Source organism: Schistocerca piceifrons, chromosome X (genome assembly GCF_021461385.2).
Source record: "Schistocerca piceifrons isolate TAMUIC-IGC-003096 chromosome X, iqSchPice1.1, whole genome shotgun sequence".
NCBI lineage: Eukaryota > Metazoa > Arthropoda > Insecta > Orthoptera > Acrididae > Schistocerca > Schistocerca piceifrons.
The window spans coordinates 768,147,990-768,175,094 of NC_060149.1; the positions used below are offsets into that span (position 1 = coordinate 768,147,990).

Genomic DNA, 27,105 nt, shown 5'->3' on the forward strand with positions numbered 1-27,105 from the left:
CGAACTTGAGTGCACGAACGGCAAACCGTCATTTTTTCGGATGAATCCAGGTTCTGTTTACAGCATCATGATGGTCGCATCCGTGTTTGGCGACATCGCGGTGAACGCACATTGGAAGCGTGTATTCGTCATCGCCATACTGGCGTATCACCCGGCGTGATGGTATGGGGTGCCATTGGTTACACGTCTCGGTCACCTCTTGTTCGCATTGACGGCACTTTGAACAGTGGACGTTACATTTCAGATGTGTTACGACCCGTGGCTCTACCCTTCATTCGATCCCTGCGAAACCCTACATTTCAGCAGGATAATGCACTACCGCATGTTGCAGGTCCTGTACGGGCCTTTCTTGATACAGAAAATGTTCGACTGCTGCCCTGGCCAGCACATTCTCCAGATCTCTCACCAATTGAAAACGTCTGGTCAATGGCGGCCGAGCAACTGGCTCGTCACAATACGCCAGTCTTTACTCTTGATGAACAGTGGTATCGTGTTGAAGCCTCATGGGCAGCTGTACCTGTACACGCCATCCAAGCTCTGTTTGACTCAATGCCCAGGTGTATCAAGGCCGTTATTACGGCCAGAGGTGGTTGTTCTGGGTACTGATTTCTCAGGATCTATGCAGCCAAATTGCGTGAAAATGTAATCACATGTCAGTTCTGGTATAATATATTTGTCCAATGAATACCCGTTTATCATCCGCATTTCTTCTTGGTGTAGCAATTTTAATGGCCAGTAGTGTATTTGCCAAGTGATTTGGCATGTGAAGTCTCTCATTTTCAGGCATGTTACGAAAATCAGTGGCCTGAGGATTGTTAAATAATCAGAGATGATTATTGCGGGAAATTTCTACGAACTATATAAATATATCAATGAGCAATCCAATTACCTACTCCTACCTAGTAGCGTGTAGGTGATTTCGTACTGACAGCAAGACCTGTCGAGGCATGGACGACACGGGGTGAGGATATTCCTCCTCAACTCAACACTCGTTACCTCCTACAGAGACCGGGCATTGTTCAGAGCAGAGTCAAAGCCGCGCACTTCTCAAAATCCAACTGGGCCCAAGGGAAATGTTATTGGAGGTTGCTACACAAGCACTCACATGTCAGCCATGTACCAATGTGTACTGCGGCTCCATACAGGTGACACATTCCATGCTTTCAATGACAGTGTTCCCGCACTGGCCTCTGAAATGCAGAGATACGCTTGTTTGGTGACAGCATCTGTACTCCTGTTCTAGATGGCATGGCTGCTCGCCAGATGCTGTTCTCCAGCAGGGGATTTGTCGGACTGTGGCCCACTTATAAGCCATTACAATCCGCAACAGTCATCAACGCACTGTTATACACTGGCCAGTCACATTAATGTGACCACCTGTCAAAAGCCTGAATAACAACTTTTTGCACCGCGGACCGCTGCGAGACGTGCAGGAGGAAAGGCAATGGGGTTCTGAGAGATACCGACAGGGATGTGGAGCCATGCTGACTCCAGTGCTGTGGTCAGCTGCGCTGGATATCTCAGCTGAGGATCCATAACGCTAACACCCCTAGCGAGGCGGTCCCGATTGGGTTTTAGTTCGGGGAGTTTGGTGGCCAGATGAGTACGGTAAATTCATCCTGGTGCCCTCGGAACTCCGCAGGTACACTGCAAGCTATATGACACCTTGTGTTGGCCTGCTGGTAGATGCTGTTGTGCTGGGGAAAAGAACAAACTGCATTTATGGGTGGACATGGTCCCCCAAGGACACATACATTGGCTGATCCATTCTCTCTTCCAGAATCAGTAGATAACCCAGGGAAAGATACGAAAATATTCCCCCAGACCATAACGCTCCCTACTCCGGCCTGGCCCTTTCCGAAAATTGAGGGTATTTGATTTCATCCGCTGGAGCCTAAAACGCGATTCATCTGGGAAGGCCACCTGTCGCCAGTCAGTGGACATCCAGTTGCGGTGCCAGCGTGCAAATTCCCAGCCTTCGCCGCCGATCAACAGCATGTGTGCATGAACCAGGCGCCTGCTGCAGATGCTCAGACGCAACAACGCCTACTGAACCGTCGTTGAAGTGAGACTTTTGTAACCTCTTGTTTCGTCTGGGTGGTCAGTCGCTCTATGCCTGCATGTAGGCTACTGGCCATTAAAATTGCCACACCACGAAGATGACGTGCTACAGACGCGAAATTTAACCGACAGGAAGAAGATGCTGTGATATGCAAATGATTAGCTTTTCAGAGCATTCATACAAGGTTGGCGCCTGTGGCGACACCTACAACGTGCTGACATGAGGAAAGTTTCCAACCGATTTCTCATACACAAACAGCAGTTGACCGGCGTTGCCTCGTGAAGCGTTGTTGTGATGCCTCGTGTAAGGAGGAGAAACGCGTACCATCACCTTTCCGACTTTGATAAAGGTCTGATTGTAGCCTATCGTGATTGCGGTTTATCGTATCGCGACATTGCTGCTCGCGTTGGCCGAGATCCAATGACTGTTAGCAGAATATCGAATCGGTGGGTTCAGGAGGGTAATACGGAACGCCGTGCTGGATTCCAATGGCCTCGTATCACTAGCAATCGAGATGACAGACATCTTATCCGCATGGCTGTAACGGATCGTGCAGCCACGTCTCGATCCCTGAGTTAACAGATGGGGACGTTTGCAAGACATCAACCATCTGCACGAACAGTTCGACGACGTTTGGAGCAGAATGGGCTATCAGCTCGAAGACCATGGTTGCGGTTAACCTTGACGCTGCATCACAGACAGGAGCGCCTGCGATGGTGTACTCAACGACGAACCTGGGTGCACAAATGGCAAAACATTTTTTCAGAAGAACCCAGGTTGTGTTTGCAGCATCATGATGGTCGCACCCGTGTTTGGCGACATCGCGGTGAACGCACATTGGAATCGTATATTCGTCATCGCCATACTGGCGTATCACCCGGCGTGATGGTATGGGGTGCCATTGGTTACACGTCTCGGTCACCTCTTGTTCGCATTGACGGCACTTTGAACAGTGGACGTTACATTTCAGATGTGTTACGACCCGTGGCTCTACCCTTCATTCGATCCCTGCGAAACCCTACATTTCAGCAGGATAATGCACGACCGCATGTTGCAAGTCCCGTACGGGCCTTTCTGGATATAGAAAATGTTCGACTGCTGCTCTGGCCAGCACATTCTCCAGATCTCTCACCAACTGAAAACGCCTGGTCAATGATGGCCGAGCAGCAGGCTCGTCACTATACGGCGGACACTACTCTTGATGAACTGTGGTATCGTGTTGAAGCTTCATGGGCAGCTGTGCCTGTACACGCCATCCAAGCTCTATTTGACTCAATGCTCAGGCGTATCAAGGCCGTTATTACGGCTAGAGGTGGTTGTTCTGGGTCCTGATGTCTCAGGATCTATGCAGCCAAATTGCGTGAAAATGTAATCACATGTCAGTTCTAGTATAATATATTTGTCCAATGAATACCCATTTATTATCTGCATTTTTCCTTGGTGTAGCAGTTTTAATGGCCAGTAGCGTATATTCGCCCGCACAGATCTCCACACCCATCGTCCACCCCTTTCTTCTATGGCCCGTGCTGCACCGCAGGCGCCTTGGCGCCAATTTTCGGTAACCCCATTTTGCCGAAGCGAACAGTTTACAAACTTAGCCATTTCGGAAGTGCCTCCACCCTTCGCCCGAAAACGAATGATCAAGCCCTTTTGGACGTCAGATAAATCACTCCTATTCCGCATTAGAACAACAACTGCTGCTGTTGCTACTACTGCCTACTACCATAACACTACTTTTCGCGGATACTGACAAGCTTTGTATACCCTCCACTGCCATTGCTGTCACCTGCCGTCACTGAGTGGTTATTGCACGTTGATTGGTTGGTTGAATTAAAAGAGGGGGGAAGGGACCAAACTACGAGGTCATCAGTCCCTTGTTCCGAGTAAAACAATGCCACAAGTGTTAGAATGAAACAAACGAGACTGACAACACAAAACGGAATGAAAGGAAAAAAATTACAAGAACGATGATGGGCAACAAACATGTAAATGGACAAAAGGGGGACAAGAAAACCACAGAAACGCAAACGGGATGAAGAGAGTAAAACAAAGTAGATGACCATGGCTGGCTGAGCATGAGAATAAAATGGAGAAGCCAGCCACTCTGCAACACATTACAACCTCCATCCTAAAAGGGCGGAGGACACAGAGGGCCAAAGGACATGCGCTAAAACTTAGATCAAATGATAAAACCGACCCTCACGCATTAAGCGTAAAACTGAATCAGTCAATGAGGCGTTGTCATATAAAATTAGTGGCAACGAGTCCGGTAACACAAGATTCCGTCGCTGGGCAGTCAAAGTAGGACAGTGCACCAGAAGATGGGCCACTGTCAACTGGGCGCCGCACATACACTGAGGCGGGTCTTCACGGGGCAGGAGGTAACTGTGGGTCGCCCAAACGTGGCCAATGCGGAGCCAGTAGAGGACAACTGATTCCCTGCGAGAGGCCCGCATGTAAGACTTCTGCACATTCGTAGTCTCCTTAATGACACGCAGTTTGTTGTGCATACTGTTATGCCATTCCGTTTCCCAAGGCCGAAGAACCCCGCGGCGTAGGTCAGAACGCAGGTCAGGTTCAGTGATGCCCATCTCCAGAAGCTGTTTCCACGTAGCCTGTTTGGCCAGCCTTTCGGCAAGTTCGTTTCCTGGGATTCCGACGTGATCTGGGATCCGGTCCAGACAAACCCACTGAACGACTGGACCGTTCCAGGGCATACATGGACTCCTGGATGGTCGCTACGAAAGGATGACGAGGGTAGCACTGGTCCATAGCTTGTAGGCTGCTCAGTCAGTACACAGGAGAAATGACTCGCCTGGGCATGAGCAGATGTGCTCAAGAGTACGAAATATGGCCGCCAGCTCTGCAGTGAAAACACTGCACCCGTTGGGCAAGGAGTCCTGTTCTGTATGTCCTCCATGAGCATAGGCAAAGTGAATGTGACCATCGGCCATCGAGCCATCAGTGTAAACCACTTCATGTCCCCAGTACATGTCGAGAATCGAGAGGAAGTGACAGTGGAAAGTCTCAGGGTTAACTGAGTCCTTAGGACCATGTGAAAGGCCCAGGAAGAGCCGCGGCGTAGGTGTACACCATGGAGGTGTACGTGAATGGATCTCAAGTATAGGTGGTCAAGTGAATGACTCCGATTCAGACAGAAGGGATCGCACGCTAACCGCAATCATTAGCACCTGCCTATGCCGCCGATGCGGGAGACGGTGTACACCATGGAGGTGTACGTGAATGGATCTCAAGTATAGGTGGTCAAGTGAATGACTCCGATTCAGACAGAAGGGATCGCACGCTAACCGCAATCATTAGCACCTGCCTATGCCGCCGATGCGGGAGACGGGCTGCCGCGGGTGGAAAAGGAGACGGTAATTCGGATGCGCAGGAGAACTAAGAACGTGTGCCACGTAACTAGCGAGCAGTTGTGCACGCCTAACCTTCAATGGAAGGACTCCGGCCTCCACCAGGATACTGGTCACTGGGCTCGTTCCAAAAGAACCTGTCGCTATGCGAACGCCACAGTGGTGCACTGGGTCGAGTAAACGCAACGCCGAGGGCGCCGCCGAAGCATAAACCACACTCCCATAGTCAAGGCGGGATTGAACAAGGGCTCTGGAGAGCTGCAGCAGCGTAGAGCGATCTGCACCCCAGTTGGTGTTGCTCAGGCAGCGGAGGGCACTGAGGTGCTGCCAGCACTTCTGCTTAAGCTGACGAAGGTGAGGTAGCGAAGTCAATCGGGCATCGAAAACCAGTCCTAAGAATCGATATGCCTTCACTACAGTGAGCGAATCGTCAATAAGATAAATTTCTGGTTCCAGATGAACGGTACGACGCCGACAGAAGTGCATGACACACGACTTCACGGCTGAAAACTGGAAGCCGTGGGCTAGAGCCCATGACTCCTCCTTGTGAATGGCTCCCTGTGGACGCCGCTCAGCAACACCAGTACTGGAGGAGCAGTAAGAAATGCAGAAGTCATAGAAGGCGAAACGGATGGCCCTACAGCTGCCCCTAAACTGTTAATAGCCACTACAAATAGAGAGACACTCAATACGGAGCCCTGTGGGACTACATTGTGCTGGACATGGATGGCACCAACTGGGACATGGCAAGTACGAAGCGACAGGAAATTTTGGATAAAAATCGGGAGCGGGTCTCAGACCCCACTCGTATAATGTGCAAGGATATGATGTCACCAGGTCGTGTCATACGCTTTTCGTCAATCAAAAAAGACGGCAACCAGGTTTGCCGTCTGGAGAATGCTGTTTGGATGGCAGGCTCGAGGGACACAAGATCATTGGTGGTTGAGCGGCCCTGGCGGAAGCCGCCCTGGCACGAAGCCAGTAGGCGACGTGACTCCAGGACCCAACCCAACCACCCACACACTATACGTTACAGCAGCTTACAAAGAACGTTGGTTAAGCTGATGGGCCGATAGCTAACCACATCAAGTGCGTTTTTACCGGATTTGAGCACCAGAATGATGGTGCTCCCCTGCCATTGCGATGGAAAGACGCCATCGCACCCGATCCGTTTGAAGATGACAAGGGGATATCGGCATAGTCAGATGAGAGATGTTTAATCATCTTACTGTGGATCTGATCTGGCCCAGGAGCTGTGTCGGGGCAATGTGCAAGGGCCCTGAGGCGCTCCCACTCTGTAAATGGGCCGTAACAGGGTTTCTGGTGGCGTGTAGCGAACGAGAGGACTTTCCTTTCCAGCCGCCGTTTGAGAGTGAGAAAGGCTGGGGAGGGGGGGGGGGGGGGAGGGGGAGGGAGGTAATTCTCCAACGCAGAGGCTACAGCATAGTGCTCAGAGAAGTGCTCGGCAATCGCCGTTTCGTCGGTAGATAACATGGTATTTATGTTAACACTGGGAACACCTGTTGGGGTTTGGTACCCGAAAACACGTTTGGTCTTTGCCCAGACTTAGGAAGGTGACGAATGGTACCCAATGGTCGAGACTTTCTCGACCAACACTCCTGCTTCCGTCGTTTGATAAGATGGCGAACACGGGCATGGAGAAGTTTAAAGGCTATGAGGTGCTCCAGGGAAGGGTGCCACTTATACCACTGTAGAGCTCGCCGAAGCTCCTTAATTGCTTCAGCGACTTCCGGCGACCACCGAGGGACTGTCTTTCGCCATGGGCACCCCGAAGAGCGAGGGATCGCGTTTTATGGCGCAGAAACGATAGTTTTAGTCACCTGCTCAACCATCACATCGATGTTACCGTGTAGGGGAGATTCAACACTGACAGCAGAGGTGAAAGCTTCCCAGTCCACCTTGCTTAGAGCTCATCTGGGCAGGCGTCTATGGGCCCGACGCTGGGACAGTGACAGGAAGATGGGGAAGTGGTCACTACCACACAGGTCGTCATGTGCTCATGTGGATAGATGGGAGAAGGCCAGGACTGTAAACCGAGAGATCAATGGCCGAATATGTGCCATGTGCCACACTGAAATTTGTGGGGGCACCTGTATTTAAGAGGCAGAGGTCGAATTGTGACAGTAAATTTTCGACACCTCTGCTTCGGCCAGTAATCACGGTGCCAACCCACAAGGGGTTATGAACGCTAAAATCTCCCAAAAGTAGGAAAGGTTTAGGGAGTTGATCAATCAGTGCAACCAATGCGTTCAGGGGTACTGCACCATCTGGACGAAGATAAAGATTGCAGACAGTTATTTCCTGCATCGTCCTTATCCTGACAGCCACAGCTTGAAAAGGGGTTTGAAGGGGCAGAGGTTCACTGCATACCGAGTTCAGGACATGGACGGAAACTCCACCTGACAATCGATTGTAGCCGCTACAGTTCTTGTAATATTCCTTATGTAGCCGTGGAGAGCAGGGTTCCGCAGTGTCGGGAACCAGGTTTCCTGGAGGGCACCGCAGAAAGCAGGTGTAAAGCTTAACAGTTGCCGTAGCTCAGTCAGGCGGAGGAAAAAACCGCCGCAATTCCACTGGAGGATGATGTCATCGTGAGGCTGGGAAGGCATGGGACATTCAATGAGGCAGTTTACGCCTCAGGGTCACCTGCTGCCACCGATTTATTTCCTGAGCTGTCTGTATGCATCGTGTCTGAGGGTCCAGCGATAACTAGGTCCTCAGCGGACGCCAGAATCTCCACCTCATCCTCAGAAGGAAAGCTTGTAGGTAGCAGTGGTGTGGTTGCCACCGCAAGTCCCTTTGTCTTGGGGGTCTTCTTTTTGGATTTCTCTCGCCGCTCCTTGGGATTCTCTGGCTGGAAGGGCTTGACTGATTCAGTCTCCAGGACTGACAATGATCGTCAAGCCCTATGACCAGCTACTTCTGGCCATTTCAGCCACTGGTGGGGGTCATCTTTCCCACTAGCAGAAACCTGGGAAGGGAGTGACCCAAGGGACCCCTTCCTAGTGAGAGGTGCCGAAGAAGACTTACGCTTCTCGAGCTGAGAAGTGGGGACTGGTGTCCCCGACAGTTGAGGGGGGGGGGGCAGTGCTCCCGAGGTAGGTGGGGTGGGAGCAACAGGGAGGGAAACGCCCCCCACCATCAAGGGGGCACATGTAGTCTTCCAGCTCTGAGAGCAGACCAGGATTCGCAGAACGGATGGGGCTACAACTGTTCTCGTAGCAGCGACATAAGAGAAGGTCATAGCCACAGGATGTAGGTGCTCAAATTTCCTCTTAGCCTCAGTGTAGGTCAGTCAGTCCATGGTCTTTTATTCCATGATTTTCCTTTTGTGCTGTAAAATCCAGCAGTCTAGCAAGCAAGGGGAATGCTGCTCTCCACAGTTGACACAAACGGGAGGCGGGGCACATGGAGTATTGAGATGTGATGGACGTCCACAATCTCGACATGAGACGCTGAAAGTACAGCGGGAAGACATATGGCTGAACTTCCAGCACTTAAAGCACTGCATAGGAGGAGGGATATATGGCTCTGCATCACAACGGTAGCCCATCACCTTGACCTTCTCAGGCAATGTGTCACCCTTGAAGGCAAAGATGAAGGCACCGGTGGCAACCTGATCATCCCTCGTACCCCGATGGATGCGCCAGACAAAATGAACGCCTTGTCGCTCTAAGTTCGCGCGCAGCTCGTTGTCAGACTGCAAAAGAATGTCCCTGTGGAATGAAATACCCTAACCCATATTTAAGCTCTTATGGGGGGTGATGGTAACGGAAATATCCCTAGCCTGTCGCAAGCGAGTAATGCCCGTGACTAAGCAGAGGATGCTGTTTTTATCAAGACTGACCCTGACCGCATTTTGGACAAGCCTTCCACCTCCCCAAACTTGTCCTCTAAATGGTCTACAAAAACCTCTGGCTTCATCGAAACAAAGAAGTCCCCATCAGCTCTCGTACATAAGAGGTACCGGGGTTAATAAGATTTGCTGTCATCCTTAGCCTGGCTTTCCTCCAATGGTGTGGCCAGGGAGGGGAATGATTTAGGGTCATACTCCCTTGCATTGTACTGATATTTAGAACACTTAGAGACTGCTGGTGTGTTTACCAGCAAGTGATGAAGGGGTACGCTTCATCACGTGTCATCCGCCCTGATGCCACCCACTCCGACCAGGGGCCCTCCCCATGGGCGCCACCCAGCCACAGCAAAGGCCACCTGGCAGTATAGCCATTACTGGAAGCCCCAATGCCCCAGGGTAACGGGCATCTACTCCTTGGCATACGTGGGGAGTTAAGGGCGCGACATGAGCAGAGTGATCCTTGTGTTGTCAGGGGACTACAACCAACAGGGTACATGGATGCCCCACCACAACGGACTGGCTACCGTGCTGGATATGAGCTGCAAAGAAGTCCATGTTCATCGTCGGCGCAGAAAGCCACACTGCATAGTGTATGGTGGAAAACGCACCCACGAAGGTGTCCTCGCACAAGAGATGGAGAATGAGCGGGACTGCAATGCGATGACGAGGAAGCAGGCTACAGAACTCAAGGCACGATGCTCCATGTAAGGCGCCCTTCCCCAATTGGCTCGCTCTTCGGAAAAATTTTGAAGAATGGAGGTCAGACCCTACAGGGGACCATCACAAAGGTCAAAACGTGTGAGCCTTCTTTTAGTCGCCTTTTACGACAGGCAGGAATACCTCAGGCCTATTCTTACCCCCGGACCCGCAGGGGCCCTTCTCTCTCTCTCTCTCTCTCTCTCTCTCTCTCTCTCTCTCTCTCCCCCCCCCCCCCCCAATGGTTTCTTGTCTGAGACCGTACGCGTACTAATGTGAAAATATTATTTCTCACTAATTATTTTGATGTTTCTCGCACTTCTCAAAATGCTCGCTCCTTTCTTCCTCTCCCTGCACCACCACCACCACCACCACCACCACCACCACCACCACCCCTGTCACGACTGACTTGTGTTATGCCTCGTGTACGAACACTACAAAAAAGCACAAAAATGAAATCCAGCTGTGTTAATATCCCCAAAAATTATCCAGGTGTTTCATTCAGAATCTGCCACAGTCTACGTAAATTAAGATTTTTACTCAGCAAAGCACTGAGACCTCGTCAGTTATCTGTCTTACAAATGGCATACACAGGAATAGCAGCACTCTCCCTCGTGTAACTGGATAAAAAACCGAAGCTTAGGTGTTAACGTCCGTCGACAATGAAGCCATTTCAAACGGTGCTGAAACTTTTATTGGGAACTAAACTGGCCATGTTCAATTCTGGCATTTGTCTTGAAGGACTTGGGAACACCTACCTCTTAATAGCTGGATTGGTAGTTCAACAGTCATTCCCCCGAATAATAGTCCACTGCTTTGTTAATGCCGTCGTTTTAGCATGCGAAGTGCAAATGAATAGTTACATCGCATACAGATACAGATGCGCTGTAACTTCACTTGCCCTTCATAATACATATATTGACTATATGGCACTACTGAAGAGGATTGCTTGGTAGTGCTGTTATTTGTTTCTGCAATAAATAATTCAAACTTCTGAAACCAACAAATCATCAGTTGCACTTAAATACTTTTCTCAAATGTTTCTACAGCTACACCCCACACATAAAAGGCAATGTTCCGACTGGAAATCGTTGGCTCATCATCGCCAAGCGGAAACTAGAAACTTGAAATTTGCAGAGGGTGTTTCTCTTATACTGTAGACGTTGTTTAAGAAGAGATTTTCCGATATTCCATCCTTAATAGGGTGAAATTGGGATGAAGGTTTTTTCTGAAAACATGTCGCTCTTAAGGCAATTTTGAAGCTAGACCTACGAAAATTGGTATTTGGTTTCTCGGTCAGAAATAAAGAAACACGTGTTTCGATGTTTTTGTCAATTTAACCTCTATGGTAATGAAATAGTGGGTGAACATTTTTTGATGATATATCATTGTACAAACGACCCCTAAAGTATTTTTGAACTTACGTCTATGAACATTGGATTTGACTTCTCAGTTACTATTTTTGGAAATTCAACTCCTAAGGGGGTGAAATAATGGGTGAAAATTTTTAGGAAAATATTTCCTTACATGAAAAAATTTCAAAGCTATCTCTATGAAAACTAGCATTTCAGTTCTCGGTTAGATATAAAGAAATATGTGTTAGGGGATGAAAGTTTGTATGGAAATATCTCCATAAAAACGCGAAAGGTACGATTAACAAAAACCTTCGACTACAGATACCAGAATCGCTTTTTGGTCAGAAGTACATTCGGGAAAGACCTTGTTTCTATGGCCTTAACCAGCGTGAAAAGTTTTGAAGGTGTTTCAATTTATGAACAACATAAAAATTCGATGAAAGAAAAACAAAAAATTCTTATCACGAAGCCTCAGCAGGGACTGTCTCAATAATATGATGCAATACTCAGCATTGCGCAATAAATATTGAGTGTGCGTGGGGTCACTAATCTCAGTCTGTGCTCTACACTTCCACGTAATAAGGACAATTTGAAGATTAACAGCTACCACAACTAAACCTTGGAAGTTGAGCTATTGTTCCCCTTTCAAACAACTCTGCGGGCCATTCTTGAGCAGTTGAATACCTAGGCTTTTATTCTAAAGCTACCCGTAGTTCTGCTTTCCTGTCCCGTACGTTCGTCTGACGTGTAGCCCACACATACACTATGTGATTTAAAGTATCCGGACACTCCCAAAAATATGCGGTTTTTATATTAGGTGCATTGTGCAGCCACCTACTGCCACATACTCCATATCAGCGACCTCAGTAGTCCTTAGACATCGTGAGAGCACAATGGGGCGCTCCGCGGAACTCGCAGACTTCGAAAGTGGTCAGGTGATTGGGTGTAACTTCTGTCATACGTCTGTACGCCAGATTTCCACACTCCTAAACATCCCTAGGTCCACTGTTTCCGACGTGATAGTGAAGTGGAAAAGTGAAGTGACACGTACAGCACAAAAGCGTACATGCCGACCTAGTCTGTTGACTGACAGACCCCCGACAGTTGAAGAGGGTCGTAATGACATCTATCCACACAGCAATTCCAAACTGCAGGAACCACTGCAAGTAATATGACAGTTAGGCGGGAGGCAAGAAAACTTGGATTTCATGGTCGAGCGGATGCTCATAAGCCACACATCACACCGGTAAATGGCAAACGACGCCTCACTTGGTGTAAGGAGCGTAAACATTGAACGATTTAATAGTGAAAAAACGTTGTGTGGAGTGACGAATCACGGTACACAATGTGGCAATCCGATGGCTTGAACTGTACTGGGAACATCTTGAATAAGGTGTCCGAATATCTGGAGGAATGGCAACCCGTTCTTCCTCAAAAGCCGAAATCGGAGAAGATTGTGATGCTGGACGCTGGGGTCCAGAGCGAAGTCTACGTTCTGATTCATCCCAATGGTGTTCCACTGGGTTCAGCTCGGCGCTGTGGGCGGGCCAGTTGATTTCAGGAATGTTATTGTCCACAAACCGTTGTTTCCCAGATTATCCATTATAACAGGATACAATGTCGTGCTGATAAAGTCACCGTCACCGCACTTATTTTCTATTATATGCAGTACATAATGCTGTAGAACGGGCTAATATCCTTCCACGTTTAGAACAATAAAGAGACCATACTCTAACCATAAGAAACAACCCTGCACTTCACTGCTGCCGCTACACATGATAGCGGGCAACGTTCTCCAGCCATTCGCCAAACCCAAACCCCTTCCATCGGATTGGCACAGGCTCTAGCGTGAATTAGCACCGACTACAAAACTGTGTGGCTTACTAGCTGCGACAATAAAGTAATGAGACTGATTTTCTTTTCAAGATGTGGCAACCCTGCAGGCTTGCGTAGGCACAATATCTTTGACTTTGGTCTATAAGCTACTTCTAGTCCAAGCGGCACATTGATGAAACTGCTCAGTCGTGAGTTGTGTTGTAATAAGTTAACACTTGTTTGTGTCTCTCGTCACGGAAATGCAGCAACATAATACTGTGCAACGGTATGCCATTTCTTTTTGAGTTAAATTGGGTGAAACGCGACAACTTATGGTAAGCTTCATAAGGCATTTGAGGAGGAGGTAATGTCAAGGGCTGAAGTTTTTCGTTGGCATAAAATGTTTAGTGCAGGCACAACGAATGTTGAAGATGAGGACCGCGGTGGACGACCGTCAACCTCAGGGACGGATGTCAACTTGGCCAGGGTGCGTGAACGCCTACCATCTGATCGAAGATTATCCGTGAAATGATTGCAGAAGAGCTGAACATCACTCGAGAAACGGTTCGTCTAATAATAACTGAAGATCTTGGTATGAGAAGGATATTTGGAAAAATGGTCCCCAAAAATCTCACACCACAACAGCGAGAAAAACGGAAAAATGTGGCAGCCGATCTGTTACAGCAAACTGAAACCAATTCAGAATTTTTGAGCCGTGTTATCACTGGTGATGAAAGTACGTTTTTTTCAGTACGATCCAGAGACAAAACGCCAAAGTTTGCAATGGTACTCAACGGGATCACCCAGACCAAAAAAAGATCGCATGTCAAAGTCAAAAGTGAAATGCATGCTTGTGCGTTTCTTTGATTTCAAGAGAATTGTTCATAAAGAGTGGGTGCCTCCTGGACAAACAGTTAACCAATATTACTACAAAGAAATTTTAGAAAGACTTTGCTAAAGGGTTCTTCGTGTCCGTCCCAACATTGCTGATAATTGGATTCTGCGTCACGATAATGCACCATCCCATACTGATCTGTCAGTACAGCAATTTCTAACCTCAAAACAAATTTAATTACCACCACAGCCCCTTATTCACCAGATATCGCTCCGTGCGACTTTTTTCTATTTCCAAGAGTCAAAACGGCGGTCAAGGGACACCATTTTCAAACAACACAAGATGTCCAAAAAGCTGTGACGAGGGTCTTTGAGGATATTACAGAAAATGAGTTCCAGAAATGTTACCATTAATGGCAGAAGCGCTGGAAAAAGTGTGTGCATTCAGAAGGGAACTAAGTAGAAGGAGACAACACTAAGCTTGACTAAAACTCCAAGCAATTTTTTTTCACACCAGTGTCATTACTTTGTCGCACCTCGTATGACGAGCTTCTCGACCATTATACCCCATTCTTTTTAAATGCCTACGCACCGTCATTGTGTTAGCTGGATTGCTGGTCACGTGTAATTGCTTCCTCTGATTTCGTGAGATTTCTTACAACCACCCTACGCAATGCTCGACCCTTCCTGTACGTCAGTAGATGTCGGCCTGGCCACGGTTAAGCTGTTATTGTTTCTTCGTAATTTCACTCAGAATTACATCACCAACAGTCGACGTTAGCAGCTTTAAAAGTGTGGTTCCCCTGACGAATTCGTCGCTCAGTTGACGTCCAGTGTCCAGTCCACGTTCGAAGTCGTGGAACTTTCCTGGCCGACCCACTTTGTTGTTAGTGCTTTTCTACTGACTATACTATACTACCGCTTCCTTTTATACTGGCTGGTCCGTAATAGTTTTGATCAGATAGTGTACATGTCATCCTTGATACCCCGCATCGACATTTACTGGCTGCGATTGCAGCACCTTGAAAAGACATCGTGTAATAAAATTAGAAAGTCTGAAATATGCATTTTATTACTATTACTCGTATACCGTACTAACTTTTTTCGGTCACATTTATTATTCTTCCGGTTGTAACTTTCAGTCTCTCGTATCCATAAAGAGAAAACCTAATAGCATGCCATCCGAAAGCAAATTACCTACATCATTTCCCACTTAATTATACACTGAAGAGCCAAAGAAACTGGGACACCTGCCTAATATCGCGTAGAGCCCCCGCGAACACGCAGAAGTGCAGCAAGAGGACGTGGCATGTACTCGACTAATGACTGAAGTAGTGCTGGAGGGAACTGACACCATGAATCCTGCAGGGATGTCCATAAATCCGTAAGAGTACGAGGGGGTGGAGATCTCTTCTGAACAGCACGTGGCAAGGCATCCCAGATATGCTCAATAATGCTTATGTACGGGGAGTCTGGTGGCGAGCGGAAGTGTTTAAACTTAGAGGAGTGTGCCTGGAGCCACCCTGTAGCATTCTGGACGTGTGGGGTGACGCACTGTCTTGATGGAATAGCCCAAGTCGGAAGGCATGATGAACATGAATGGATGCAGGTGTTCAGACACGATGCTTACGTACGTGTAACCTGTCGAAGTCGTATCAGGAGTACCATATCACTACTACTGCAAACGCACCACACCACTGCAGAGCCTCCACCATCTTGTACAATCCCCTCCTGGCATGCAGGGTCTATGGATTCATGAGGTTGTCTCCATATCCGTACACGTCCGTCCGCTCGATACAATTTGAAACGAGACATGTTTCCAGTCATCAATAGTCCAATGTCGAAGTTGGCGGGCCCAGGCGAGGTGTAAAGCTTTGTGTCGTGCAGTCATCACGGGTACACGAGTGGACCTTCGGCTCTAAAGCCCATATCGATGATGATTCGTTGAATGGTTCGCACGCTGACGCTTGTTGATGGTCCAGCACTGAAATCTGCAGCAATTTTCGTAAGGGTTGCACTTCTGTCACGTTGAACGATTCTCTTCAGTCGTCGTAGGTCCCGCTCTTGCAGGATCTTCTTCCGGCCGCAGCGATGTCGCAGATTTGACGTTTTACCGGATGCGTGATAGTCACGGTACACTTGTGAAATGGTCGTACGGAAAAACTCCCCTTCATCGCTACCTCGGAGATGCTGTGTGCCATCGCTCGTGCATCGACTAACACCACGTTCAAACTCACTTAAATCTTGATAACCTACCATTGCAGCAGCAGTAACCGATATAACAACTGCGCCAGACACTTGTTTTATATATGTGTTGTCGACGGCAGTGCCATATTATGTCGTTTACATATCTCTGTATTTGAATGAGCATGCCTATACCAGTTTCTCTGGCGCTTCAGTGTACAATTCGTTGGGTATTCTGAAATCAACATATCTTCAACCACACTAGAACAACTTTTTTAAGTCAATTTTGTTTGCCTCCACTTGCTTCGCCAGTGTGTTCAAGAACACTTCCCATAAATTCGAAGGCATGCTGTTCCAGATTACTTTTGTATAAAAATGTTTCGTGATTGAATAGAATTATCTCCAATATAGTATTTTCTCTGCTCAGTAACTGCAGTAACCAATGATCCTCAAAGACCCTAAACTGTGCTGCTGCAGTGTAGATTAATCTGCAATGACCAAACCACAGTACTTAGGAGACATGTTGCGGCAAGTGGTCGTTCTGACGGAATATTGCGATCTGTTGCTACGCTATCTCGCATTTAATGCAAAGCTCAATTCAGTTTTGAACACGTCATTATGTGGTCCGCATATCGCCGCTGTTATCTTATCTACCGAAAGAAATCACTAACATGCGTCGCACGTCACTTCAGTAACTTCTGTCCGTTTCCTCCACAGTATCATATATCCTACTATTCTCATACACATCGACGATCGATGTATTTTCCCTGAAAGTACAGCTCTTAACTTAATTCTGCACAAAATCTGTAAATTCATCTAAACGGGAGCGCTGTCGACGTAAGACTTGTCTAAATATTTGTGACTTTAATTCTGGGTCGTTTGAAACGAATCTGAAATTTCTTTTTCGACAGCGTAATTTCATTCATTGTTTACTGGTAAAAATAGATATATTTCCACTGAATCACCCCTACAAGATATTCTGCTTTGACACAATTTTCTCCGTGCGCTGGCACACTGTACGCAGTATGGTGGAAGAAATCTGGTATCTGTTTCCATTTGTACGTTCGTGGTCGGTATGTTTCTTTTGGTTCCATGACGTGTTTAATGTCATCACTGACTATTGATCGATTTATATACACGTCGTAGCAGTTTTTGCTTGTATCTTTAGATAATACCCTTCTGGATAGATTGTCTAAAGTTAAACACAAGCCCCTCTCGTGAAGTACGAAATGGTGGCAAATGTCTGTGCGGATAAGCGAAATGCTATCTTAACCGCATCTGTGGACGCTGAAATTTTGTATCACTAAAAAGACCATGTTCGACAATGTTCCTGGGTGCATTATGTTTTCCCACCTCTCGCCATATGAGGGTAGGTTTAATATTGTCAGCCACTATGGTCTTGGTAGGCCAGGTGTTACGTCGTGAGGAGAATTATGTTATATTGACGTACTGAGCTACAAATCTTTGCACACGGTACTCGCTTCCGTCAACGTTATTGTTACACTGTACTCCTTCTGCATATACGTCTTTTCTAGGGTGCATGCCTTGATTTTATTTTTACGGATTACGATGTGCGACCACATCGAACAGTGTTGGTTGTGAAGCTGTTGCAACAATACAGTATTAGGAGAACGGACTGACCTGCCCTCCCCCCCCCCCCCCCCCCCCCCGACTTAAATCTCGTCGATCACGTGCGGGATACGTTGGCGAGACTCATTCCAACACGTCCGCATGCAGCAACGATCATCCAGCGCTGGAAGACTGGAATGCCCTACCACAAAGAACTCCTTACCAACCTTATAGCCGGTTCAAATGGCTCTGAGCACTATGGGACTCAACTGCTGAGATCATCAGTCCCCTAGAACTTAGAACTACTTAAACCTAACTAACCTAAGGACATCACACACATCCATGCCCGAGGCAGGGTTCGAACCTGCGACCGTAGTGGTCGCGAGGTTCCAGACTGTAGCGCCTAGAACCGCTCGGCCACTCCGGCCGGCCCTTGCAGCCGGCATGAGAACGTTTCAGAGCATGTATTGCCGTCCGCGTTGACCACACCCCCTATTACGCACAGTGTCCCGTTTTTTCGTTATGTCCAGGTGACCATCAAAAAGCGTGGTGACTTCAGCGCAATTTTTGTCTTCAAACGAAACTGTCATTTCTGTTCATCTCATTCCGTATTTCTTTCACTTACTTTCTATACTTTACTATAGAGGTTATTTCTCGTACAGCCCACATTTCACCGAGCCATATTACTTGGCAGTGACCCATCATGCGAAAGTTGCTTTCGTCCTTAAGTTTTCCACACCAGTGTAGTCACTGTCGAAGTAAAAATACGTAGTGGTACACTGCATAAGGCGGTTACCAAAAGGATCGGAAAGATTAGAAAAGCCATCCTAGATCAGTTTTCGTTTCCAGTGCCCACGAGACGTCGATGGGATAGAGAGAACTATAAAGTATTTGCTGGAAGAAAGCTGGTGGACATTCTATCACCGCTGTATACCATTTGTAAGCGGTTTTTTCCACCACAGGTCTAATACTTAAGGAGCACAAACGCGTTCTATGCAGCCGACTGCTGGCGTTTAAGTTCATAAAGCTGCTTATTTATTGGTTAGTTGCATTAAAATTCTTTAAAATGAGGTTAATGATACGACAAATGATACAACTGTTGATCGAATATGGAATTCTATTTTCCATTTCTGCAGTAGGGTTCCAGTCCGTGTCCAGTCTATCAGGAGTACCTAATTTCTGTCTTTACACGTCGTTTACTTTATACTACAGTGAATTTCGAATTTTTTGCGTGAAATTGCACCACTTGCTACACTAAAACGGCAAATAATTGGCTGAGAACTGGATTTTTTTTTCTTTTGTTCTTGAGTTGTGTTAAGGGTAGTGCACAGACCAAAATTTCATTTTTTCTAGCACTACCGAAAGTTAGTGTACTTTGTTGTAACACATCCGAGCTAACAGAAAACATCAAAAAATTTCAGACTTTTGAATCATACAAAAAGTATATGTGCCTGTGTCTTCGCGTGTGTAGCCTGTCTATCCTAATGATAACGTCGCCAAGAAATACATTTACCCAGTGGATGTTTACGTTTCAATGGCTAGAGGAGATGTACTTCACAACACTTCGCAGGTGAGGGGCTCCGGGAAGCGCAGCTTGGACAGAAGCTTCAGCTAGAGCTATAACGCCGTTATCAGCGAATGACTCACCACAGCCGTCAAAGCACTTTACATCTCAGGTATCTGCGGATATTTCTCAACGCAAGCGTTTCTCAGTTCTTTTGAAATATACATAGTTCACTGCCCTTTTGTGTGCTCGGTATTCCGCTGACAATATTATGACCAATTAAGGCATTAAGACTACAGTTTAACAAGGGTACTTGTTTGCTTTGATGACATTTTTGACATGGCATAACGGTCGACGGCTGTTATTTGCCCGAGCAGGTATAAACTATGCGACAGGAATTTGCGATGTTGCCGTCTTATATTGAGTAGTCAGAACACGTGTCGCAAATCTGTAATAACACAAAAATGAGTATTGCCGGGATTTGCCAAAAAGATTCAATAAATGTACACTAAATATGAGCAATCTTTTTTTATCAGGACAAACTGAATTGACACTGAAATATTGGCGTACTTTCTTAGCCAGGCATCTAAAGATCTTTTTTCGATCAAAACCTTACGTATTTCTCAACTTAGGCACCGTTTCAGATCAAACTACTTTACGTAACGATTTCTCTACGAGTTAATTCCATTTCAGAAGTGCGACTGTTGAAGATCTGCAGAAATATCTATCTATATTTCCGTTTTTTAACTTCACAAGCCTTTTTATTTCTGCAAAAGACGTTTGAATTTATAAAACTAGTATCTATGTACGTGTTGCGAAAAGTGATCACACAAGCAAACCTGTGACGTCCGTCGAACCTCATTGGCGTAAAAATGTTTACGAGCACAAGTTTCTACAGGTATATACTTTGAAGTCGGGGGGGGGGGGGGGTCAAAAGATAACGAACAGAGGTTCCCCACATGCAATTTAAGTTTTCCCATTAGCAAATTTGTCATTCTTATGATTTTTTGTACAATCTATACTTACTTTTCTTGCTTAGCTGATCCAGAAGACTTCCGTAGTGTCCTCATTTGCGTTACCAATTCGAAGACTCTTTTGCACCACACAACATACTGGTCACAGCCTATACAACACAGGAAATCTACTTCGCTTGCCATCTGTAGGGCCACTGTTTTCCTGACAGGTTTCTTTGCTACTTCGTTTCTGGCGTGAATTCGATAACCCCGCGTCTCATCCACATTAACAAATATCAGTGCACCAAATTCTTCTTTATCAGACGTTGTAAAACTCGCTGCGAAAGCCTCGTCGTCGACTGTTCCTGACGAATTACGGAATTAAGTATCAACTAAGTGGGTCCTGCGATCGGGTTTTTGTGGAAGAAAGGAACTCTACCCCACGTCAATGAAGCTTTATGCAGATTACCCTGAAATACTGCACTACCGTGTATTTGTCTCCCTGGACGACGAATTTTGGTGTGAGGTTCCCCTATGACGCACTACGAGGCCCTTTTCCACAGCCATTATATACCTAACAGCTTCCCGTATCTTTCCGATAACGAGGAACTGTCCGTTGCATATTTCCAGTAAACTGACTATATATAATTCAGCACACAGACTGAATATTTCAATAGCGAGCGGAGCAACTTTGACGTCTTCCACCTCAGCTTCACGCCGTTTCAAACAATATTGCTCAATATTTTATGCACCATAAATAGTATTAATCTGAAATAGGATTTACTTAAGAGTTTAACAATTATACTTACAAAGCCTTAACATAGAATATATGTGCAGGTCCCGGGTCCAAGCGTGTAACTTTATCCCGGCATCCTGGTAAAGAAAAAGTGGCTAACCTAACCAGTATGTGGGAGGGGGGGGGGGGGGGGGAGGACGACGACGACGGACAGTTAGCTACTTTCATACAGCAAGTTTGACTTCGTTCTGAGACTATACGACCAATTACTGAGTCACTGATTAACCAGAGCGTTAAATAGCCCTGTACTGCAATAAAGAGCAGCCCTAGCTCACGTGAGGCGGTACCGGGCACACGGGATAATGGTTACAAAAACCATATGCAGGGAATGGGGAAAGCTGCCCAATCAAGTGACTTTGACAAAGGGCACAAATTATCCCGGTGAATGGAACCATCTTTCATGAAAACAGGTTATCGGGTACATCTACATACGTTACTATTCTGCATTTCACACGTAAGCACGGCAGGGAGTTCATCGAACCACTTTCGCTCAGTAGGTCCACTCTCGACTAGCGAGAGGGTAAAACTAATCAAATACTTCTGTGAGAGCTCTGATGTCTCTTATTACTATTATTATTTCTCCCTATTTAGGTGGCCTTCAACAGAATATTTTCGCACTCCATTCAGAGGGGAAAGTTATTGATTGAAATTTCGTGAAAAGATGTCGCCGCACAGAACAAAGACTGTTTTAATGCTTGCTAGTCTGCTCGTGGTCTCGCGGTAGCGTTCTCGTTTCCCGAGCACGGGGTCCCGGATTCGATTCTCGGCGGGGTCAGGGATTTTTCCCTGCCTCGAGTGACTGGGTGGTGGTGTGTCGTCGTCGTCGTCGTCATTCCCATTGCGGTAGGAGGAAGGCAATGGCAAACCACCTCCAGTAGGACCTTGCCTAGTACGGCGGTGTGGCTCTCCCGCATCGTTCCCCTACGCTCTGTCACGGTGTACGGGACTTCACCATTATCATCAACCCAACCCGCGTATCATATCGGTGACAGACTCACCCTTATCTCGCGACAGAAGAAAACCAGCTACCATTATTTGAACTTTTTTGATATCCCCGTCAGTCCTGTCTGGTAAGGATCGCATACCGCGCACAATACTCCAGCTCCATAAGAGGACAGACAGGCATAGTATAGCGAGTCTCTATAGTGGATTTGTTGCATCTTCTAAGTGTTCTCCCAATGAAGCGCAATCTCTGGTTCGCCTTTCCCACATCATCCACGTGATCTTCCAGTTTATGTCGATTGTAATTGTTATCGCTCGGTATTTAGTTGGACTGGCAGCGTTTAAATTTATGCTGTATATCGTGTAGTCGAAAGTCAACGCATTACTTTTAGGATTTATGTGGATGACCTCACTTTTCGTCATTTAACATCAATTGCCATTTCTCGCACCACACAGATATCGTGTCAAAATAACTCTGAAAATGGTTTTCATCTTATGGCGGCTGGATCGTGCGAAAATGGTTGTTTATAAACGATGGTGTTCACTAACAGTTATTTTTGTACTTGCTGTGTGTAAATGAAAATCACAAAATCATTACAAATGCCGCACTAGCACCCGATTCTGGAAAGTTTCTCCACTTTTCTATCACTTCTAGGAAGCTAAAACCCGATCAATGATTCACATGCCATTCGTACTGATTAAAACGAGCTGTCAGCTACTGTGCAATAAATGTTCAATCCCATCATATCAGCATCACTGTGGAGAGGAGAGCCCAACTGCATTGAGGTGTGTGTGTGTGTGTTCTGTTTTGAGTGTTCTCTTAAATCAAATTCCTTTTCGCCATATTTCCAACAAACAGTAGCAAGCTACTTGTTCTACAATTTCGTAAGTGTTTGCTCGTATTTAATGCTTTCCAGTTGTAGCATCAGTTATGAACTCTGTGTATGGTGTGGTAAAAATGCAGGCAAACATTCAAAGGCTCTACGCAGGTGTTTTAAGTAGACCATCATCTACCTTATCACGGAACTCCGTGGCAACGCCCGGTGTACTTGTGAGTACTGGCACACAAGGCAACAAGATCGATTTTACAGGACGTGATATCTAATTCGGTCGCGCGGTTGGGTGGACCACTTACATGCGTACAATTTACAGCTTCCAACGTAAATTACGACCGGGGCTGAGATATTTTCCTACCAACAGAAATTTAAGGATACATCGATAGTCCAAATGTTCATTTAGTCCCAACGCTCATTCGATTTTGTCCTGTCCAAGGTCGTAATATTCAAGTACAGCATTATCTCTTATTCGAAAGCCACGTAGTCAGTGTTTACGCATTCAATGGATAGGGTGCACCACGTCGAACGAAGAATACAACAGAACAAAGACAGACGAAACCTGATAAGAGGAAAGATATGGGGAAAAAATTAGAACACGCGGCAGCAGGCTAATAACAAAGGAAATATTTATACAAAACTGACTGCAGCACAGTTCGCTGTAAAATCTAAAGATTTAGCTGGCTACTGACAGGCGGGAAACTTTCATTGGGTGTCACAATAATTGTTACAGAATTGTTTAGAGACATAAGGCGCAACTGCAAAAAGTACCTTTAAAATACCTATTCTGAAGCCAAAAGTACAACAAATCTGATCCGATGGGTAGGGTAACTGAATCCTCTTGCATTACAGCCCAGTCTAGAGACTGGTAATCAACTCCTGTGCTCCACTTTGATATACGTTTGTTCATATGTATTTGTTAAAAACATCGTTATGTTTACGTTAACGTCAGAGTCTGACAATAAAATAAATTATAATGTGCAGTGTGAAGACTTCCAGAATATGGTCCTAAATGATAAGGAAATTTCCGCATGTGCTAGAAGCAACAAGAAATACACTTTTAAACAGAAATAATGAGTGTTATGTGTATGAATTCAATTGCACCGAAATAATTGTGCGTTTCTAAAAATAAATCAGGTCAAATACGCTCGCAATTTATAATACAACAATAGTTTAAATACTGAATTTTATGTTAATTGCATTTGTGGAAACCATTATTCTATGAATAAAAGAAGCCAAAGAACATAGCGGATTTAATTTCATGCCGTGCTGTGTCCCCCCAAATCCCGAAATATCCCTCTTTTATGGCACTCTTGTCCCTCATTGTAATTCTAGAGAGGTGGTCACCCTATGTCACACCCTAAAGTATACACGGATAACAGCATGTGAGGCTGACTACGTACGCAAAACACACACATTTATTCATTAGAAACTGGATCTACATGTACTTAGGTACAAGGGTTGTTAACACTGCAATGAAGAAACGTAAATCGAATTTCTGATACAACCGCCAAATGCTATAGGAAATTGGCGCAGACAACTTCCTATAGCTGTCTCAAAACGCTCCTAATGACATCTAAAGGTCATAGAACACGTCTGTCGCGATTTTTTTTATGTCATTAAAGTACCAGCTCTTCAGTGAAGCCCAAATTTCACAAAAACGTACGCCAAACAGACAAACTTACACCTCGGTTGTAATATACAAGTAAAGTGTAACAGCAAAAAGCGAAAAAGTTAATCAGCAAGACTGTCCTTAAACATGTCAACAGTTGGCGTATAGACACCAACCAAACGAAAGCCTGAACAGTTATACACATATTAGAACTACTTCAGATAAACTGAATGGGGAGGCCCTTGGCTATACGCTTAGCAGCTATGTTTGGGCACGCCCACTGACAATGAAAACACATTTGGCGCTATAAGGGTACTAGTCCGATCACGAACAGCGTCAAAGTTTCAGATTCTACATATCTTAAATGAGCCTATACAAGGGTTCCAGCTTAACGACAAAGGATCGACAATTTTCGTATCATGCTATATGAATTACACTGCATGTTCTATTACACCTGAAGAAAACTATAATCCCGTATATGTCTGATCATTACTGTCGACAGTTGATCCAATGAAATTTTGGAAGTCAGAACAACAAATAGGACGATAAAATGAAAAAACTTGGCACTTCTGTTTTATAACAAATAAAACTATCTTCGAAAGCGATGGCATTTAATAAAGGGCATAGTGGCACAGGTGGAATTTTCACTGTAATACGAGCGACTGACAAATCACAAATTGAAAGGCTTATTAACAATGCAGACCGTTTCTACTAAATGTTACACTTCTGTATTCCAGTAATCAACACTGGTGCAAAATTTTCAACTCTTCTGTTGTCAATCATGAGAGCTCTTTTAAATGGATTTGGGGGGGGGGGGGGAGAGAACAAGCTGAATAGCTGTTACATCACAAACAATATAAATTCCATTCGTATTTGGCCATTCATGTTTGGGATAGATGCACCACCCAGGAGTCAAAGGACGGTGGGGGGGGGGGGGGGGGGGAGTGGGTTACAGGCGCTGCGGCAGCTTGGCACTGGCAACCCCCCCCCCCCCCCACCCACCCAATCACCCTTTTACACCAACACACACACACTTTTATCTTTAAGCAATCCGAGGTATTAATTAATGGGTTATGTACATACCATTTGTGAATTTTTGTATCTATTATTTAGTACGGAAAACAAATTACAGTGCAATATCACCTATGCACCTTACTTGTGGGAATGATTTCTGAGTGGATAACACAACAGCTTAAAACAGAGTTACTGCTAACAATGTTTACTCATATTACTAAGTGACAATCCCAGAATCAGCATTTGGGATCAGTTTTCCTTTCGAAGACCTTAAATAACCTCAGTCCTCCTGTTTCTGCCCTCTTCCCCGTTCCAACACATACTACAGCTTTTCACAACCGGTATCGTCTTACTTCAATAGAATACTTTATTTTCAAAATATTTGAGTGACAGTTTCATAAACTCACTGTTGAAGATCCAGTAGTTGATGCTTAGTTAAAATATTTGTAAAATCTTGTCACATGGAAATAAAGTTTTATGACACTTTGTTTATAAAAAGTATGTCAACAGTTTCATTTGTATACGTCAAGCAATGACAGAATATTTTCCTCGTGCATCACTACACTATGCGTCTGTCCAGAACTAACTACAGCTAACTGAGTCTAGTTTCTAGTCCAGATTGAGATCCTCAGGGCAGAAAAAGTTTTACAGATGTGACTTGACACTAGAGTTACCCAAATGTCCTAGAAAGCAAGCTAATGCAGAAACACATTTACATTCTCCGCAAGAAGACAGGAAAGAACAAACAGTCCGCGGAATAAAGCTCCATTAAGTTCCATATGAAGAACCATAGATCAGTTCTTATATAATTTTTTCGCTTGACCACTAAACTCCGCAGGTAGTAAACAAGTCTTGAATTGTTGCGCTGGCGAAAACGCCACAATAACAGACCGCAGAGCGTGCCGCTTCATATAGTCGTAACACACATTGGTTTATTGACGGGCACTGTTTTCGACTGATATGCCGCATAAACAAATTAGCGGCGCACTGCAGACATCAGAAACAAAAGTTTTTACCACCCGAAGACTAATTTGTATCGTAAAAAACGCCAAATCTGACAGCAATACCTGGGTACACATTCTCGTGCAAAAATATTCATCTATACGAAGTAAAACTTGATGCAAAATTCATAGTTTTACTTACCTTGCTGTACAGTTCATTCATCCTAATGTTGTCTGAGTTCCAACACGAAAAGCCAAAAACATATGATACACATCGGAGAGGCAACTACCCTCTCCCTTCATATTTATCACTACTCTCCATATCGCGCCAAAGAGACTGATCGACTACATCAAAGCATTTCGACTAGAAGGCGTTACAGCCTGCCATCTCCCGGGGATGCTGTTCATTCGACTGTGTTTACCTCCCAGTTTAGTCAAGTCTCCGCTAGAGAGCAGCAGTGTACAGTGACACCGCTAGCGAGTGCCGCTGTGATGGCCAGTTTCCATAGCTGAGAGTCAAGCAGTGTTCACTTCCGCATTAACACACTGAGAAGAGTCTCATTCGAAGCGCATTTGTGTTCCTACCGTATGCATTAAAATTTGCTGCCTCTGTATCGGAATAACGAAACGGAAAGTTTTATTAATTATCACAATCTGTGTAAAATATGTACTGGTATCGACTGAAATGAGGACTGATCAATATTGCTTTAACGTCTAAGCTAAGATATTAAAGAGCTATCTGACTTC

The 27,105-nt window shown here is 45.7% G+C and overlaps 1 protein-coding gene across 1 annotated transcript in view; it reads right to left on the minus strand.

Moving 5' to 3' along the window:
* LOC124721661 (unconventional myosin-Va) overlaps positions 1-26,660 on the minus strand; it is a 348,113-nt gene extending 321,453 nt beyond the window's left edge. The window contains exon 1 of the mRNA XM_047246731.1: positions 26,561-26,660. Within this exon, the coding sequence (XP_047102687.1) occupies positions 26,561-26,581 (21 nt within the window). The 5' untranslated portion in view covers positions 26,582-26,660. The remainder of the gene's footprint in view (positions 1-26,560) is intronic.
* Between the last annotated feature and the right edge of the window lie 445 nt (positions 26,661-27,105).